Here is an 18,771-nt window from a genome sequence, read left to right as displayed (position 1 = left end):
CAATGGTATCATGAATGCCCACACGCCCCTCCCCAGCTTCAACAACCATCACCTTACGGCTTCCCCCTCCTCTGCGCCCTCACCACCTCCGCTCATGCTGGGTTGTTGTTGTTCTTTGTTTCTTAATAGCTTTATTTAAGGCATATTTTATATATCACAAAATTTACCCATTTCAAGTGTCCAAGTCAGTGATTTCCAATAACTTTACCAAGTAGGGCAGCCATCACCACAAATCAGCTTGTGGACATGTTCTTGTCCCAGGAAGGTCCCTCATGTCCTTTTACAGTTAATTCCCATTCCCAGCTCCAGCCCTAGGCAATCACTATTGAATTTAAATAAAACAGAAGTTAGAAAGAATAATAAAATAAAATAAACAGAATTTAAAATTCGGTTACTTGGTCTCTCCGGTCACATCTGGAGTGCTCAACGGGCACCTATGGCTAGTGCTGCTGTATTAACACAGAATGTTTCTGTCATCCCAGAACCTTCTACTGAATAGCGCTAAGTACAATGTACACGATTAGAAATGCAGAGAGGGCGGTGGCTGGCTCAGTCAGTTAAGCATCTCCTGTCTTGCTTTGGCTCAGGTTGTGATCTCAGGGTGGTGAGATCAGGCCCTGTGCTGGGCTCCACAGGAAGTCTGTTTGAGATTCTCTCTCTCCCTCTGCCTCTGTCCTTCGTCCCCCCAGAGCACACATTCTCTCTTTAAAAATAAGTAAATCAGGGACACCTCGGTGGCTCAGTTGGTTAAGCAGCTGCCTTCAGCTTAGGTCATAATCCCAGGGTCCTAGGACTGAGTCCCGCATTGGGCTCCTTGCTCAGCAGGGAGCCTGCTTCTCCCTCTGCCTACTCTGACTGCTACTCCCCCTGCTTGCGCTCACTCTCTCTGATAAATAAATAAAACCTTTTTAAAAAATTAAAATAAAAAAAAAATAAATCAATCATTAAAAAAAAAATAAAATGCAGAGACAACGCTGAGAAACAGAGGACGTGGCAAGTCGGAGGAACAGTGCGGCAGGGAGGGCAGCGCGCCTGGGGCACAAGCTGTCCGGCAGAGGAAATATGGAGCTTAAGGTGCAAAAAACAAGAGAGGAAGAAAGCGTTTATACGTAAGAGCCAAGGAAAAAGATGACAAAAAGAACAGAAGAAAGAAACTTCCAAAAGCAGGGTCAGGGCCAGGGAAACGCAAAAATAATCCCTTCGTCTACCTCCCTGCCAGGCTTTAAATTACAGCCAGGGCCTGGCTCCAAAAAGGAAGCAGGAGAAATACTTCACCATCTTTCCCAGTTAGAGCCAGCCCTCTCTAACTCGGCACCACCGCCAGTGTGTTCTCCTCCTGACGCTTTGTGCCGCCTAACAAGTGAAATGCACAAAACAGACACCTGTGAACACCTGCAGGCCAGAAATCTAAGAGTCAGTCATAGCCAGGCTTACTTTCTCCCGTGGGATTAGGGTACTCTCAGAAACCCCTGGCAGTAAACTTCATTTATTTATTCAACAAATTACTACATGCCAGGTCCCCCTGCTAGGCACTAGAGACAGAGCTGTGAACAAGACAAGCATGGGCCTTTCCCAAAGGGGTTTATAATCTGGCAAATTATGTATTTTGTTGCAAAAGTTGATGAAAACATGCAAATTAAGTAGAGTTAAAAGGAACAACAGCTTGTATAAGAAATGACATGAAATTCTGGGGGAGCCTGACTTAAGTCAGTTGATTAAATGTCTGCCTCTGGCTCAGGTCATGATCCTGGGGTCTGGGGACTGAGTCCCCACTCTCCCTCTACCCCCGGTGCTCCCTCTGCTTGTGCTTTCTCGCTCTGTCAAGAAAAAAAGAGATGACATGAAACTTTTAACCTGCACCAGACCCTATCATCCAAACCTCTAACATGAGCCACTACTATCACTAATTTTCCATATAGTCCCATCAACACAATTAACTTTGATAACAGTCCAAATGATAACTTAAACCAGATTCGATGCACCACACCTCACTCTAAAGCACACAACCAAGTTTGAGGGTACTTTGTAATTCACAATTCCATCCCTGGAATGGAAGGCTCTTCTGAGCTCTCATTATAATTAAACGGAATAGCCTCTTTCCTTTCTAACCCAAAAAAGCTCCAGAAGATACATACCTTATTGTTCTCATGATCTCCACTCACGGCAATGGGATACATAACGTATTTTCCTCCCTGGTCCTCATTTGGGGCACATTCTGCTAGGCCATCCGGATCATGCTCTGCTCCAAAATTGTGTCCCAATTCATGAGTTGTTACCAGGTCGGCTTCCTTAAATGATCATGCAAAGAAAACGCTATGACTTAATATCCAACCATCCGCTACTGTGGCCAGTGAGGCCCTGCTTTTCTTAAATGGGGTACTGATGAACCAGATCAACAACAGAACAGCAGCAGGACTGTGGGAGTTCGGTGTGTCCAGACTGAAGGGCCCCGCACAGTGGGATAAAAAACCTACAGCACGTATAACATTGGAGCCAAACTACCAGTGTGTCAGAAACTAGTATTTCCCATCAATGCCCATTCTCCCCTTCTTCCTTCCTTAAAAAATCCTAATCCTGCTCAGGTTGGCAGTGTACTGTTAAAATATCCCCTTCCCATATTTCTTTGAAGGTAGGTCAGGCTGTCCAGTGAGATAGAAACAGAGGGGGTGGGACTTCCAGAGTTTTTTTCTTTTACAAGGGACAGATGAGGCTCTGTCCTCCTTTTTGCAACACAGAAGAGAACCATCTTGTGAGCAGAGGATATGCATGAGGACAAAGGCCTTCCCGGGGAACAGGGAAGATCCTGGTTCCCCAAGGGAGCATCTCTAAGCTGCTTCAGCATCCACAGGACGCTGCCATGACCCTGTGGTTGACTGAAGCAAATACACCTCTTAGAAGTCATTCTTTGTTGGATTTTCAGTTTATGAATTTGCTGGAATGTGCCTAACACATTCCTAATGGATGTATCTGGGCAAAAACAAGATCCTAAAATTTTCTAAAGGAAAATCAGGTCACATACAAAGGATGAAAAAACAGAGTGATTTCAGATTCTAAGGGTAACACAAAACACTAGAAGACAATAATGGAGCGATGCCTGCAAATGCTGAAAAAATTTAATTATCAATCAAATTTAAGTGTAGGGTAAAGACATTTCAGATATGTAAAAATCTCAATTTGCCTCTCATGTATCCTTTTCTTAGGAAACTCCTGGAAGATATGCTATACCAAAACGACGGTATAAATCAAGAAAGAGCATGAGCAGGGGCTCGTGGGTGGCTCAGTCAGTGAAGCATCTGCCTTCAGCCCAGGTCATGGTCCAAGAATCCCAGCATCAAGCCCCGCGTCAGGCTCCCTGCTTGGTGGGGAGTCTGCTTCTCCCTCTGACCCTCCTCTCCACTCCCCCCACTCCATCTTCGTGCTATCTCCCTCTCAATCTCTCAAATAAATAAATATCTTAAGATAAGAAAAAGAAAGAACATGAGGTCCGGAAACGAGAGAGTCTGGGAAGTCTTTTAACGACAGCTACACTGCAGGACTGGGAACTGAGCAGCCCAGAGAAAGCACAGGATGAAGGGCTCCAGGAGGGGTGACTTCACGAAAAACAAGGACCTTGACCAGTCTCCGAAGAAATCTCACAGGTAGCTTTTTATCTTTTTCTTTATATTTTTTATTTTCACATTTCCCACCAAAACACATGTGTTTTTTTAAGCAGAAGCGAACAGAAGTATATACCACTTTTTAAAAAGATACCTACATAAATATATACAGCTAAGGTTCTACTAAAACAAACTCAAAATCTATCCTTTTAAAAAATAAGAGAACATACCTTTGTAAGGATGGTTTTACCATAATTTTTTGTGCTGGTCAAGCCACTATTCAAATAGATATTCTTCTTTCCAATTGGACTATAATACGCTAGAGGACAAAGGAAACGGAGACGAATTGCTTATCGAACACAGGATAACAATATAATCTAATCAGCCTGCCGTTCTCACACATCGCACAACGAACAGAAAACTTACCCTTTGGGCAAACACCTCCGTGGCTGTTGGCTCTGGGAGAACCGACATAAGCCAACCCAAGGGTTCCCATATCAAAATCTTGGTAGGTGAAAAGATGTGCAAGGCAGACCTTAGATGCTTCTTCGGCTATATCAAAACTGAATTGCTTCAAGAAAAAAAGTATTCTTAATTAGATTAACAATTACATCAGACATGTTTCAACCAGACCCTGGAGAACACTGCCGTGTGACTGACTGCAGCTCTCCATCAGAACACACACCCACGGCACAACGCTTGCGTACAATTTGCACCCACCGATACAGGAAAGAGGAGTACCATCTAGTTGGGGTAGGGGACAGGACAGGGAAGAACTTGGGGGCTTTTTCGAGCAGCTCAAAACCAAGAGGGCTGGTGTGAAGCCGTGCAGCCCAGGCCTGGAGACATTCCAATTCCGTAAGTCTCAGAGCCTGGATATTCTGTCCACGGGATGTCAGCACCGAATACCAAACAGAACCCCCTGAAGTATTTCAAGGACTCCACTGGTTTTGTACGTGGTTTTGTTTTTTGTTTTTTATTTTATTTATTTATTTTCAGTAATCTCTACACCCAACATGGGGCTCGATATCACAACCCTAAGATCAAGACTCGTGTGCTCCTCTGACGGAGCCAGCCAGGTGCCCAGGGTTTTTGTTCATTTTAAGCTTGCTCTGGTTTTCCAACCTCCAGAACCATGAGAAATAAATTTCCGTTGTTTAAGCTGCCAGTGTGCAGCGTTTCGTTACCAGCAGTCCTGACGGACCACTCCCCTCGCCGAGCCTCTCAAGAAGTGACCTGGCCGGGCAGCGGACATGGAGAGTAGCGGACATGGAGAGTAGGTAACATAGGCAGCACCCTGCGCATCTCGACCTGGATGACGAGCTGGCAATATCCTTTAACTCTAAGCTCTGAAGACTTAATTTCTGCCTTGTGAGACATAAGCCACACTGTACGTGGACTAACCCACAGGAACAACTTGGGTAAGTGGCATTGTTATGAGCTGCAAATCTGCGGTAACATGTTAGAGCAGCCAGAGGAAACCAACACACGCATGAACATATCAGAAGATCACTATCACTTCCCGGAAGGCAATTCTACGACAAAGCAATTGCATACACAAACTCAAGACCCTGAAATATGTGGCAAAAAGGATCGATCATACCCATCAAGGCAAGACTCATAAGGCATAGAATGTTTAGGCTATCTTCAGATTTCTAACTAGAATATAGTCATGAAGATTTTTAAATCCTGTAGAAAACTTTCACATCTTCAAGTTATATTAATACTGATTCATCTTCATACCGTTTGACAATTACTGACCTAGCAGATCTACTGATAAGTTTCAAAGAAACCTGAACAGAATGGTGTGCAAAAAATATTTATATTGAGTATACATTTTCTAAAGTCTCAATACTTCAACTGGATTCTTGAAGATATTAAGGTCAAGAAGAACCGCCTTCTAGCATTTTTCATTTTGACAACCTTTTGGCCTGTCTTGCTGTCGGCCCCGCTAAAGAGTCACCGCTGGGTTACTGGGATGCACTGCTCCTGGCTCTCAGTGACCTTTCTCAGCACGCCCCTTCATTGATGTAGATATGCCCCATGTGCTAGAGAAACCACCAAGCGTGCTAACAGCAGCACCACATCCGGGACTCCACCACCTACCTCTAGCAACATCTTCACATCCCAAGCATCCTTTTCTTCATTTGGGTAACTTTTTGCCATGTTATAGTGCCTTTCACCGGGTTTCACCTCTTGTGGAGACTTGAGAATGCGGATCTATACTTAAAGAGACAATATACTTAGAACACTTCAGAAAAAAGTCAAAAGACTGAAACAATACTGCACTGTTTTAGCTATGCAAAATAAGATCATCCACCATTCTAGAAAAAATGTTTTAAAACTACAATTCCATAAAATTCTTCAGCTCTAATATTCATTAAAAAAAACAGTATATAATATGCTTGGTATGATATATGGCAAACATGTATGTCAATGGCTTATTACTTATTAATATTACTGATCAATTTATAAATGTATTCCTAAACTCTTATTTCTTCTACATTTAGTTTGATAAAATGAGAACCTGGGTTCCTAAGCCTAAAATATTTACTCCAACCACAGTCAATGATTCAGAGACAAAGAACTAGATGTCTGTCACTGCACCCCACAGAAATAAAAGATGATAAAGAACAGGGGCTTTTCCTTGGACATACAGTAAAAATTCATGTTAATCCTGCTTTTAATACAAAAAGGAACAAATGGGTTTTCCTCCAAAGGAGATGAAACGTATCAACCAGTGAGTGTGTTTAAGGAAAAGAACAAAGCCATGCTCTGCTTAGCCATTTCTGTCCTCTCTTCTGGATGTGCCTGCCTGGGGGGGTGTAATCTGGTCCGCTCGGCCACCACGTGGCAAGCTCACAGGAGAGGGCTTTGCAGCTTTGGTGGTGGGTGGTCAAGACCAATTCTGGGATGAAACAGATGGAACCCCAGCGTGACTGCACATCTAAATCACACCCCCCCCATCCACCTATGATCATTATTACAAAGCTGGCATTTCAAATCTACACTGCACCATTCTTCCACGTAGCTCCAACTTCTTATGGCAAAACGGAGTTTTATTTATTGGTCTCCTGAAATCTGAACATGATGCTGCTGTTTTAGACAAGTGAGGCAGCTTTCTATGTACCACAATGGAACAACCATCAACATATACACAAAATGAAAAAGCAAGGTGCAAAGAGTAGAGCACACCACCATGTGTCAAATATACACATACACATCCACATGCTACACATGCACCAAATCTCTCCGGGACGGTACTTAGGAGATTGTGACATGGATGTCTCTGGGAAAAGGGACTGGTTTGACAAGAGTAGAGGTTGAAGAGACTTACTTTTCACTGGCTTTTGTACCATGTGTATATATTACCTAGTCAAATAATAACTTAAAAGAAAATGCAAAACAGTAAAAGAGAATGGAAAAGGGAAAAATAATTCTCTTAGTTTTATACAAGTACTATAAAAGTTTAACATTTATATAATATGCATGATTTCAAAAATTTTGTTTCTTAACCTCTAAGTTCTATACTACAAAACCTTTAAGAACATGGTTAATTTAGCACAAAGAACCTGGAAAAAACAAGAGATAATAATTTGTATATTAAATATCTGTCCAAAGCAATACCCAACTTCAGAATTTTTTTTAATTAGTCTTATAATTTTCAAACAATGTTTACTATGAGATATAATTAAAATGACATCAATACACCATCAATGGATATGTTCTATTCACAGATTAGAAGAAACCAGAAAATTCTGAGGAAAAGAGATCTACTGGTTCTATATGCATAAATTCCTTTCAAATGTTCACACAGTATTTCTTTCTTTTTTTTTTTTCCTAAGATTTTATTTATTTGACAGACAGAGATCACAGGTAGGCAGAGAGGCAGGCAGAGAGAGAGGGGGAAGCAGGCTCCCCAAGCAGAGAGCCCGATATGGGGCTCGATCCCAGAACCCTGGGATCATAACCCAAGCCGAAGGCAGAGGCTTTAACCCACTGAGCCACCCAGGTGCCCCCACACAGTATTTCTGAGTAAATTTCTAAGGATTCAACAATATGTGCCAACATTCTAACTGAAGACACAAAGCATAATCAAAAAAGTAAAACAGTGAAGGGGGATAAAAACATAACTTCAGAGAAAGAAGAGATCACAGCAGGGGCACCTGGATGGCTCAGTGGGTTGGGCATCTGCCTTTGGCTCAGACCATGGTCTCAGTGTCCTGGGATCCAGCCCTGCATCAGGCTCTCTGCTCAGCAGGAAGCCTGCTTCCCTCTCTCTCTCTCTGCCTGCCTCTCTGCCTACTTGTTCTCTCTCTGTGTCAAATAAATAAATAAATAATCTAAAAAAAAAAAAAAAAAAAAAAAAGAAGAGATCACAGCAGCCTAAAAAGCCTTCCTGCCTCAATGAGCCTAAGAACAAAAAACTTCACAATCTGTAAATAATTCAAAAACACTATACAAATCAGATGAAAATCACTGGCATTTGAAAATTTTTAAGATTAGAGTTGAAGATCAGTTTCTGGGTTCTGAATACAAGTGACACATATTTGCATCGCATCCTTCAGCGGAGTTATACAGCCACAGCCACATCCATTGGTAAATACCTGCTCAATCTGTATTCCATAACCTTTAAAACCCGCGTTGTCCCATGAAGTGTTTCGATAGATGTCATCCACTCGGTCAATGAGTTCTATCTGCGTTTAGAACAGAAAATGAAAGAAAGATGTGTATGTTTACCGCTCTGCAACATGAAATAAATTCTGCAGGGATTAAAATGGTCAGTTTAGAGAAAACACCACTGTAAAAAGTTTCCACTGATTCACAAAACTAGCATTAAGATGGTATTCTTCATCACTGATGACACTAAACAAAGAATTATTCCTCGCCTCGAGCTTAGAGTATTATTACCAGAATCAAGAAACGGTATAGTTTGTTTCAAATTTTAGGATATCAATTGCATATGAACCAAAATATCAATAACAGCTTCTAAAAAACTGCCATTCCATTCAACTATAAAAATGAAATTTAAAAGTCAACCGGTGTACCTAAAATTTGCCCTTCTTTTTTTTTTTTTGGTTTTTGTTTCTGTTTAAATTTGCCCTTCTAAGAAGCAGTCCAACGCCACTCCATCCCTCGGCAAGAGCCTCAGATGCCTTCCTCAGAAAGAGGGGAAGGGCACGGACAGATGCTGCTCAACCTACCCCCAGCCCTCACTGGGCAAAGTCCAGCACCAAGGCCCGGGCAGAGAGAAGGAGAAAGTGAGCTTCCACTGGTCCCCCTTCCTTCCGTCCTCTGCTTTCGGATGGGAGGTAAGGTAGACAGGATACTGACGGAGGAGGAACAAGGGTGACCCCAACTACATAAAAACAAAATGCTCATTACCCATCTTTTCCTCGAACGGACCAGTCCACTGTTCACAAACTCACTGCATGAGGCTTGTTCTACCAACTGTGAAGCATATCAGTGATCTAAAAACTGTTCTTTACTTATACTAAGTGTAAAACTAAGAAATGCAATTTTTAAGACTAGGCCTCTTGTTATATTCATATTTGTGAGGTAATGAACAAAAAAGTAAATTAAGACCCCTTAATACAAAACCCGCATTAAGAAAGGAACATTTTCAAGAAAGAATCTCTCCTACTTAGGAACAAGAACAGTGATTTCACACACTACTCCTACTACCCTCATAAGAAATCCTTTCACTTGACATTGGAAGGGGAGGGAAAGCAGGGTGAGGGAGGGTATGAGTAAAACACAGGGAATGGAAAAAGCAAGGCCATGAGAAAGACGTCTTTGGGGGCCTATGCTCTTGGTTCATGAATAGCTGCATTCTTTTATTCCTTCAAAAGCAACATTTTTCAGTGCAAAGATATAATGACGAATGAGATCATACTAACAAAAAATGTCAATGAAATGGGATTCCCTGGTTTTTCAAATTATAATAGCAAAGGCACAAACACCCACCGTCAGTACTTCTGTAGCCCTTCCTTTGAATCTTTGCCCTACAGTTAGTTATGACCATAAGAGTCCCATCTACTCACGAAGTTATATTCCAACAATTAACTATTTTATACAATAAACACCAAACTGACCATCTTCTCTGAAATATACTTATAAGCAGAGAACACAAACAAGTCCAGACTAATACTTTTTTTCGCTCTGGAGCATACATCCATCCATGTGTCATGCCCATTACTACAGCAGTGATGTTTTCGAAGAGTTCACTTCAATAAAAAATGTTAAACCTTAATACGCATGAAAATTCTAATGTGCAGAAAACACTAGGTCAAAGGTAAAGTGGATTTTCAAAAATTGGAAACTACACTCTCTACTGAGTAGTGTAAGACCTCAGAGAGCTCCCTGTTATCTTAGAAAATAACAGAGCAACTGAAACAGATCTCATTTCATTACACTTCACAACACAGAAGTCTTCTCTTAAATGGAATATGCCTACCTACCTCGATTTTGTGTCCAGTGACCTGATCCAATATCTGATACTTACTAAGTAATTCGTGGTTGTACTCTCTTCCCCTCTGCCCATGTATCTGTAAAAGCGATGATCTGCTACCACCAACAATTTACACGTGTTCTTCATGGGATTGGGCTCGGCTCTTCTCTTCACTCGATGAACAAGCTCTAATATGAATTTGTATGCACTATTAAATCAAAATTCACCAAAACAAGGAGTTTTTTTTATAGTAACACTTTAAATCTAGCACATTTTTGAAACAAACATTATTTGAGCTTAGTATCCTTAAAGATTATCTTCAACCAAAAAACCATATGGAAGAAGACAGAAAAGTAAAAAGTAATAGGAGGTTTTAAAATCACAGAATTCAAAACCAAGGAAAAGGGCCTCCTTAATTTTTAAAATAAAGAAACTTAAAAAGTACTTAAAGTAAAACAATCATCTAATTTATTGTTGGACTATGAAACAGTCATTTTCTTCTAGAAGTTTATAATTTATGCAAAGGGGTAAAACTATCAAGATAATCAGACATTAAAATTAGTTTATGGTAACAGGTCCTTTTTCTTATCAAATATTCAACTGAGAATTTATTTATATACAAAAATGTCAGTCATATTTTCTAAGTCTTCAAAAATCAGGACAGTAGAGTACTTCTCCCAGATGGTTAGTTTTTTAATGGCCCTGGGATACTGGACTGGCAGAGTTGGTAGAGTAGGTGACTCTTGATCTCAGGGTTGTGAGTTCAAGCTTGACACTGGGTGTGGAGATTACTTTAAAAATAAATCCTGGGAGTGTCTGGGTGGCTCAGTCAGTTAATCGTCTGACTTCCGCTCAGGTCATGATCTCAGAGTCCTGTGATGGAGCCCCGCATTACGGAAAGTCTGCTTGTCCCTCTCCCTCCCTTTCCCCCTCCCCCAACACATGCGTGCACACATGTGCACACGCTTTCTCTCTCTCTCAAATACATACATAAAATCCTAAAAATAAAAAAAATCTTAAAAACATATATTTATACAAATACATAGAGCAATCTGTCCCAAGACTGAAAACCTCTTTCTAAATAGTACAGACCTCTCCTTGAACCAACTAATTTCTTAAAAACTTAACCTAAAGACTGTCTTCCAACAGTATTATTTTGTCATTTCTAAATACCCAAGAAAAATATTTTTCCCTCCTCTCCTCACCCACTTAAGCACTATATATTACCAATCCTTCTTTAATATCTATTTACCAAAAAAGAAAATTTCCCTCAGATTATTCAATTTCCTTTTTCTGTAGACTTTTTCCAATCTTTACTGTTACCATTATTTTCTAATATCTTTCAGTTCTTACATTATAGGCAAAATAATTAAAGAAATTTCTGAATAATACTCTATTTTCAAGTCAAATACTGTAATTATGTATCAATTAACAACCACCCCTACTGAAGACAGCCATAATGTTTGTTTCTTATTTGATATATATTTTTAATTCTTACCGTCAGGTGGCTCTCTGTCTACCAGCCCTTTTGGAAGCAACTCTTCATTATCCGCTTTTATATAACCACATACTTTTGGAGACTGTAGACGTGAAACATTCTTAATATCTTCAGATTTATAAACTAAAATTCTTTTGTCTTTAGTATCATTAATTAGTCTCCAGAGTGGCTAAAACAGAAAACATACATAATTGAGATGCAAAATATAAGAATTCCTAAATACTCAATTCTTACAACATCCTTTGCTTTTAAATAACACTCATTTCCAAGTTAAGTAAACTAACTCGTCATTTTATCAAAAATAAATCATTTCAGGAGCCCCTGGGTGGCTCAGCCAGTTAAGCATCTGCTTCAGGTCAGGTCATGATCCCAGCATCCAGGGATCCCGCTTCCCCTGACCCCCACACTTCTCTTACACTCTGTCTCAAATAAAATCTTAAAAAATAAATCATTTCAATTTCTCTTAGCTTCTATGCTGATAAATAAATACATGGGTTACTCACCCTTTGACTATATCTGTATACAAAAAAAGCATTATTTTGTACAAATTAGGAAATCTTTTAAAAGATCCAGAAAAAGAAATACATAACCTTTTCCATTCACTCAAAAACATTTATGTAACACCTGCTGCACACCAACCGCACTCCAGGTGACGACCTATAGCAACAAACGGGAGATGAGCCTTCTGTCCCTGTACGCTTCTCATTCTGGTTTCCTTAGTATCTTCTTGCCATACAGGTTTTATAAACAGGAGAGAAGACTGAAAACTTGCAGCAATGTGCCTAAAACGTACCTCTTTCAGGGAAAGCACTTAAAAAAATCTTCACTTCCCCTGTTGCAAGGTCATAGTAAATCAGAACTAACATATTTGAAAGGATAACCAAGTCAAGAACCAAGTTCCTATAAGAATGATGGTCTCATCCAACCAGGCAACTTGTGAGGAAAGTACAAAAAAGACATCATAGGTACACACACATACAAACACCTCTGTATTTTATATATACATGGATATATGCAATCTCCCTCCATATCCATCATGGAGATAAAAATCTAAACCACAAGGATGTGACTTCACATCCACCAGGATGGCTGGAGTCAAAGACAAGTAATGGCAGGTTTTGGTGAGGATGTGGAGAAGTCAGAAGCCTCACACACTAGGGAATGTAAAATGGTGAGAATGTGCAGTGCAGCCACCATGGAAAACAGTCTGGCAGTTCCTCAAAAGGTTTAAAAAAAAAAAAAAAGGTTAAAAATAGAGTTACCATATGACCCAGGAATTCCACTCCTGGTATAACCCCAAGAGAACTGAAAACGCATGCTCACACAGAAACCTGCTCGAGAACATTCACAGCAGCATTCTTCTTAACAGTCAAAAAGGGAAACAGCGCAAATGTCCAACTGATGAGTAAGCACAACGTGGCGTCCCCACAAAGCAAACCAGTGTTCGGCAGGAAAAAGAAATGAGGCACTGGCACAGGCTACAACGTGGATGGACCTTAGAAGTATTCTAAGAAGCCAGTGATAAAAAAGACCGCATAGTGCGATTCCATTTCTATGAATGACCAAGCGAATCTGAAGAGACCATGATCAGTGGTCCTAGGGCTGGAGATGTGGGCGCAAAGAGCGGTGGGCTGCTAAAGGGTCCAGTACTGCTTCTGCAGGTGAGGACAGTGTTCTAAAATGGATGGTGGTGATGACTTCCGTAACTCCAGGATATACTAAAAGTCAATGAATTTCATACTTTCAGTGAGTGAACTGTATAGTATGTGAATTTTATCTCAATAAAGCTGTTAAATATAGTTGACTCTTCCACAATGCCAGGGTTAGGGGAACTGACACGCCCCCCCCCCCATGCAGCTGAAAATCCATCATATGTAACTCTGATGTCTCCAAAACAATACTAACATCCTACTGTTAACCACAGCCTTACCAACAACACAGTCAATTTACATATTTTGTACATTAGATGTATTATACAATATATTCTTACAATAATACCTAACTTAATTTTTTCATTATTTCTAGGCTACATGGTTCATCTGCAAGTTTTTTCAAATTGTTGCAAATCTCCACAAATCTTTCAATACATTTACTGAAAAAAATCTGTATATAAAGTGGATCCCTATAGTTCAAATCCATGTTGTTCAAAGGTCAAAGGTATGTGTGTGGATCTTCTTTCATAATCCACATGAGGTAGATTTAAGAAACAATGAGCGGCAGAGCTAGCAGAAACCTCAGAAAGTTACCTAACCAACACCTTGGCTGTAGGGACCTTCGTCTGGCCTACAAATAGTAAAAAACAAAAATGGTTTTTTTGGACGAACATTTCTAAATTCATATTAAGTTTCCTGATATAGTCAGTATGACACAGAAAAAAACTTCAGGATTTGGGATCAGGGATACCCAGGTTTAAACCTCAACCATACCCCTACTGTGTATCTTCAACAAGTAACTTACCTGAAGATAACTTTTCTCACTGGGTAAAGTACTGATACACCTATCTTGAAGATAACGTAAAATAATGAATGCAGTTACTTACTAAGATTTCAAGATAAGAGTAGCTACCATTACTGCTAATAAAAGCAAATCCTATTTTCACCACTATTAACAATTTGCCAGAAAAAGTCATCTGATGAATAACTAAGTAAGAGGCAAGAACCTCTTGGACCCTAAACTGCGGGGGAAATAACTATGAAGGAGATTTTGAGGATGACTACATGTTCTGACCATGCATTTTTAGATTATGTTTGTTTACTTAGGTATGTTATTGTTTTTGTGGCCATGTAGAAGATTATCCTTACCGTTAGGAGATGCACACTAAAGCATTCAGGGGTGAAGTGTCCTGATGTCTATAACTTATTTTCAAAGGATTGGTGGTGGGGGTGGACAATAAAGCAAACATGGTATTACATTATTAGTTAATGAAGGGTTATAGGGTATTCTATAATTCTTCTGTAAATCTGAACATTTTCAAAGCAAGTTGAAATAGAGAAAATAAGAGAAAATAATCTTATGATTAAAGTTTAACCTAGGCTTATTTATATAAATAGCAAACTTTGGTGATAAAATCAGTAAAGACTTAAAATTTTTAATAGTGAAATATTAAAAATAAGATATATACATTTTCCTGTTGACTCTGATGTCTAAGATTTTATCATTTTTGTATCAGGAAAAGTGCAGGTAAGAATTATATAATAAAGGATATGAAAACTGCCATTGTAGTAAACCACTTTTTCTATTAAAAGATTATTAATCTCATGTAGAAGTCCTTCAATAAACCTGCTGAGTTTACTTTTAAGTAAACATCACACAATAAAATATTAATTATATCCATTTTTTTTTATTTAGTGAGACAAGGAGATATGGATGGAAACAGAATTGCTAATTCTCCCCAAGAAATTATTTGGAAAAGTGAGGAATCTGAGTACATTTAACTTGGATCCTACATGTACACATTTTGAATTAAAAAGGAATAGATTCTTCTAAGGAAATAAGCAGACACAGGCACAGTGGCAGAAACAATGCTGAGCATTCCCTACACTGTTTTCTTTCTGAGCACAAGACAAGAGGATATTTCCCAGGCTGCTTTGTAGGCAAGTCAGAGACAAGAGTTCCAGTCCCACCTGGGTGGAAGTGATGTAGCCAATTCCAGGTCTGGCCCTTAAAAGCCCCTGCAGGATTCTCTAGCTTCACTTCCAATCTGTGGCAACCTTGAAGGACGTGTCCAGACATCAGAGCTACAAGCTGGAGAAGGATGACCCGACCCACATCCACCTCGGTGAGGGGACGGAACAAAGCTCTGCAGCTGCCTCGCTGCGAGAGCGGCTAATATGGAACCCTGGCTCAGCCGACAGGGTGTCCTCCCCAAACCCACAGGATTTCCGATCACCAAGACTGTCCTACCTAAATACATGCACCGAAAGGCGTGCCCAAGCTGTTTGCTATAGCACTTTAACATACTATTTATTTGACAGAGAGAACACGTACGCATGCGTGTGCACACGCAGGGAGAGTGGCAGGGGGAGAGGGAGAAGCAGGCTAGGGAGCCTGACACTGGGCCCAATCCCAGGACTCCGGGATCATGACCTGAACCAAAGGCGGGCACTTAGCCGATGAGTCACCCAGGAGCCCCTGTAGCATTTTTTATTTCAAAAAATTAGAAACAAACAAACAAAAAAATGAACATCAATGGGAGATTGGTTGAATAAACAGTACCATGTTTCAAGGAACCAACAGGCAGCATTTATTAAAAACTTTAGTGGCGCCTGGGTGACTCAGTCGGTTAAACATCTGCCTTTGGCTCAGGTCATGATCTCAAGGTCCTGGCTCACCTAGGGCTCCTTGCTCAGCGGGGAGCCTGCTTCTCCCTCTCCCTCTGCTTGCTGTTCTGCCAGCTTGTCTGCTGTCACATAAATAAATAAAATATTTTTAATGACCCTAATTTGGATCTTCATTTATTAATACGAAAAAATGTTCACAATTATACTTAAATTTTTAAAAAACGCATGATAGTATCTGTTAACTAAACTGAATTTTTTAAAAAAATTTAGAAAAAATGTGACAACAGGGGTGTCTGGGTGGCTCAGTTGCTTAAGCAGCTGCCTTCTGTTGAGGTCATGACCGTGTACTCCTGGGATCAAGTCCTGTGTCGGGCTCCCTGTTCGGAGAGGATCGTCCTTCACCCTCTCTCCCTGCCCCACCCCCTTGCTGGTGCTCACTCTCTCTCTCTCTCCTCCCCCCTCAAATAAATAATCTTTTTAAAAAACTGCATGACAACAAACTGTACATACTGTATGGTCCTAATGTTATAGGAAAAAGTACAAACACCTAAGTGTGCATACATGTACAGAAAAAAGTTTAGAAGGATACTCATCAAAATGTTAACAGTAGTTCCATCTCTCAGTAAGATTTCAGATATATTTTCTGAAAATTTCTGGGAGCACTTTTTAAAATACAGGTACATTTTAAAAATGGACTAACTAAAAGAATAAGTAAATTTAAGACTTAACTATTTCGCCTATTTTGAAGTAAATGCTCATTTAATTTGTGCTAATTTTCTGACTCTTTCTGGTAAGCTAGGCTCCCCATAACACTGACATTAGATGGTCTACATACTAGCAGACCAAAATAGACCGCAAGGCCAGAGACAGACTTCTCTTTCACAAGGATGGACAAATGACTAGCAGCCATGCAAACTGGATGTTATTAAAATTTATAGTATTGGGACACTGGGTGGCTCCATTGTTTAGCATCTGCCTTTGGCTCAGGTCATGATCTCACGGTTCTGGAATCAAGCCCCGCATGGGGCTCCCTGCTCGGCAGGGAGCCTACTTCTCCCTCACCCTCTGCCCCTCCCCCTGCTTGTGCTCTGTCAAAAAATAAAATCTTTAAAAAAAAATTTACAGCATTTATAGCACCAGCATGTGGTCCTAACCCAATCAGCACTCAGATACACATTAAACTTTCAATCTGACCAACCGTAATTACTGTTTCCCCACAGCTGCTGGTTCAGAGTCACGACCACCCAGAGTATTCGCATCTTCCTAGAAACAGAAGCTTCAATCCACAAATCTGTGGCAACGTTTTGTTTTCTGGCTTAGTGTAGGACACAGGGTTACACAGCCTGTACAAAATAGCTAATCTGGTTTCTACTGCTAGTACTTCAGTGGAAGAGCAGCCCAGAGCCTGAGTTTTAGTTTCCTCTTTTAACTTCTCAGAATACGAACTATCGCCTTTTATTGATCTTGCATTTCCTGAGCATCTAAGAGGGAACAGGAGAAATAAGACTTGACTTTGGCTTTAAGAACATTTATACTTACAGTAGAATTATTAAAGAAAGAATTAAAAAATGAATCAGGAGAGAAAGAAAGTTTTTCCTCCCATTATCCATTCCACGTGTGACCTTCTTTCAGTTATGGCATTTAGAAATACAGGGTGCATTTTATGACGGCTTCTCAGACGTGTAGAAAATATTACCTTCTTTTTTATAAAAAATCATCTAGTACTCGCTTCGGCAGCATATATATTAAAATTGGAGTGATACAGAGAAGATTACCATGGCTCCTGCACAAGGATGACATGCAAATTTGTAAAGCGTTCCATATTTTAAAAAGCTTTTGCACAGCAAAGGAAACAGTTAACAAAACGAAAAGACAAATGACAGAATGGGAGAAGATATTAGCAAAGGACATATCGGATAAAGGGCTACTGTCCAAAATCTATAGGGAGCTTAGCAAACTCAACACCCAAAGAACAAATAATCCAATCAAGAAATGGGCAGAGGACATGAACAGACATTTCTGCAAAGAAGACATCCAGATGGCCAGACACATGAAAAAGTGCTCCACATCACTAGGCATCGGGGAAATACAAATCAAAACCACAATGAGATATCACCTCACACCAGTCAGAATGGCTAAAACTAACAAGTCAGGAAATGACAGATGCTGGCGAGGATGCAGAGAAAGGGGAACCCTCCTACACTGTTGGTGGGAATGCAAGCTGGTACCACCACTCTGGAAAACAGCATGGAGGTTCCTCAAAAAGTTGAAAATAGAGCTACCCTACGACCCAACAATTGCACTACTGGGTATTTACCCTAAAGATACAAACGTAGTGATCCGAAGGGGCACGTGCACTCGAATGTTTATAGCAACAATGTCCACAATAGCCAAACTATGGAAAGAACCTAGATATCCATCAACAGATGAGTGGATAAAGAAGATGTGGTCTATGTATACAATGGAATACTGTGCAGCCATCAAAAGAAATGAAATCTTGCCATTTGCGATGACGTGGATGGAACTAGAGGGTATTATGCTGAGCAAAATAAGTCAGTCGGAGAAAGACAACTATCATATGATCTCCCTGATATGAGGAAGTGGTGATGCAACGTAGGGGGTTTGGGGGGTAGGAGAAGAATAAATGAAACAAGACGGGATCGGAAGGGTGACAAACCGTAAGAGAATTTTAATCTCACAAAACAAACTGAGGGTTGCGGGGGAGTGGGGGGGTGGCGGTAGGGAGAGGGCAGAGGGGTGAAGGACACTGGGGAGGGTGTGTGCTAGGGTGAGTGCTGTGAAGTGTGTAAACCTGGCGATTCACAGACCTGTACCCCTGGGGCTAATAATACATTATATGTTTATAAAAAATTTTTTTTAATTATTTTAAAAAATCATCTAATTCACTGGTAAAAAACTTCAAACACAAGGAAAAAAGAAGTATAT

At 40.3% G+C, this 18,771-nt stretch overlaps 1 protein-coding gene and 1 non-coding gene across 4 annotated transcripts in view; one reads left to right on the top strand and one right to left on the bottom strand.

Annotated features, from left to right (window-relative positions):
• The window catches only part of ADAM17 (ADAM metallopeptidase domain 17), a 54,062-nt gene that overhangs the window by 16,206 nt on the left and 19,085 nt on the right, over positions 1-18,771 (bottom strand). The window contains exons 5-11 of one of the 3 annotated variants that reach the window (XM_032353354.1): positions 11,546-11,714; positions 10,102-10,235; positions 8,204-8,293; positions 5,703-5,816; positions 4,023-4,167; positions 3,827-3,915; positions 2,136-2,288 (exon numbers count right to left, since the gene is read on the bottom strand). In XM_032353354.1, coding sequence (XP_032209245.1) covers positions 2,136-2,288; positions 3,827-3,915; positions 4,023-4,167; positions 5,703-5,816; positions 8,204-8,293; positions 10,102-10,235; positions 11,546-11,714 — 894 coding nt within the window. Of the gene's footprint in view, positions 1-2,135; positions 2,289-3,826; positions 3,916-4,022; positions 4,168-5,702; positions 5,822-8,203; positions 8,294-10,101; positions 10,256-11,545; positions 11,715-18,771 lie in introns of those variants that run through there. The other 2 variants (XM_032353355.1, XM_032353356.1) reach the window with 2 other exon arrangements.
• Positions 17,547-17,653, top strand: LOC116596635. The gene has a single exon (XR_004288223.1). It is a non-coding gene; the product is annotated as a U6 spliceosomal RNA (small nuclear RNA).

This window comes from Mustela erminea, chromosome 7 (genome assembly GCF_009829155.1).
Source record: "Mustela erminea isolate mMusErm1 chromosome 7, mMusErm1.Pri, whole genome shotgun sequence".
NCBI lineage: Eukaryota > Metazoa > Chordata > Mammalia > Carnivora > Mustelidae > Mustela > Mustela erminea.
This window is presented reverse-complemented; position numbering and strand designations above follow the sequence as displayed.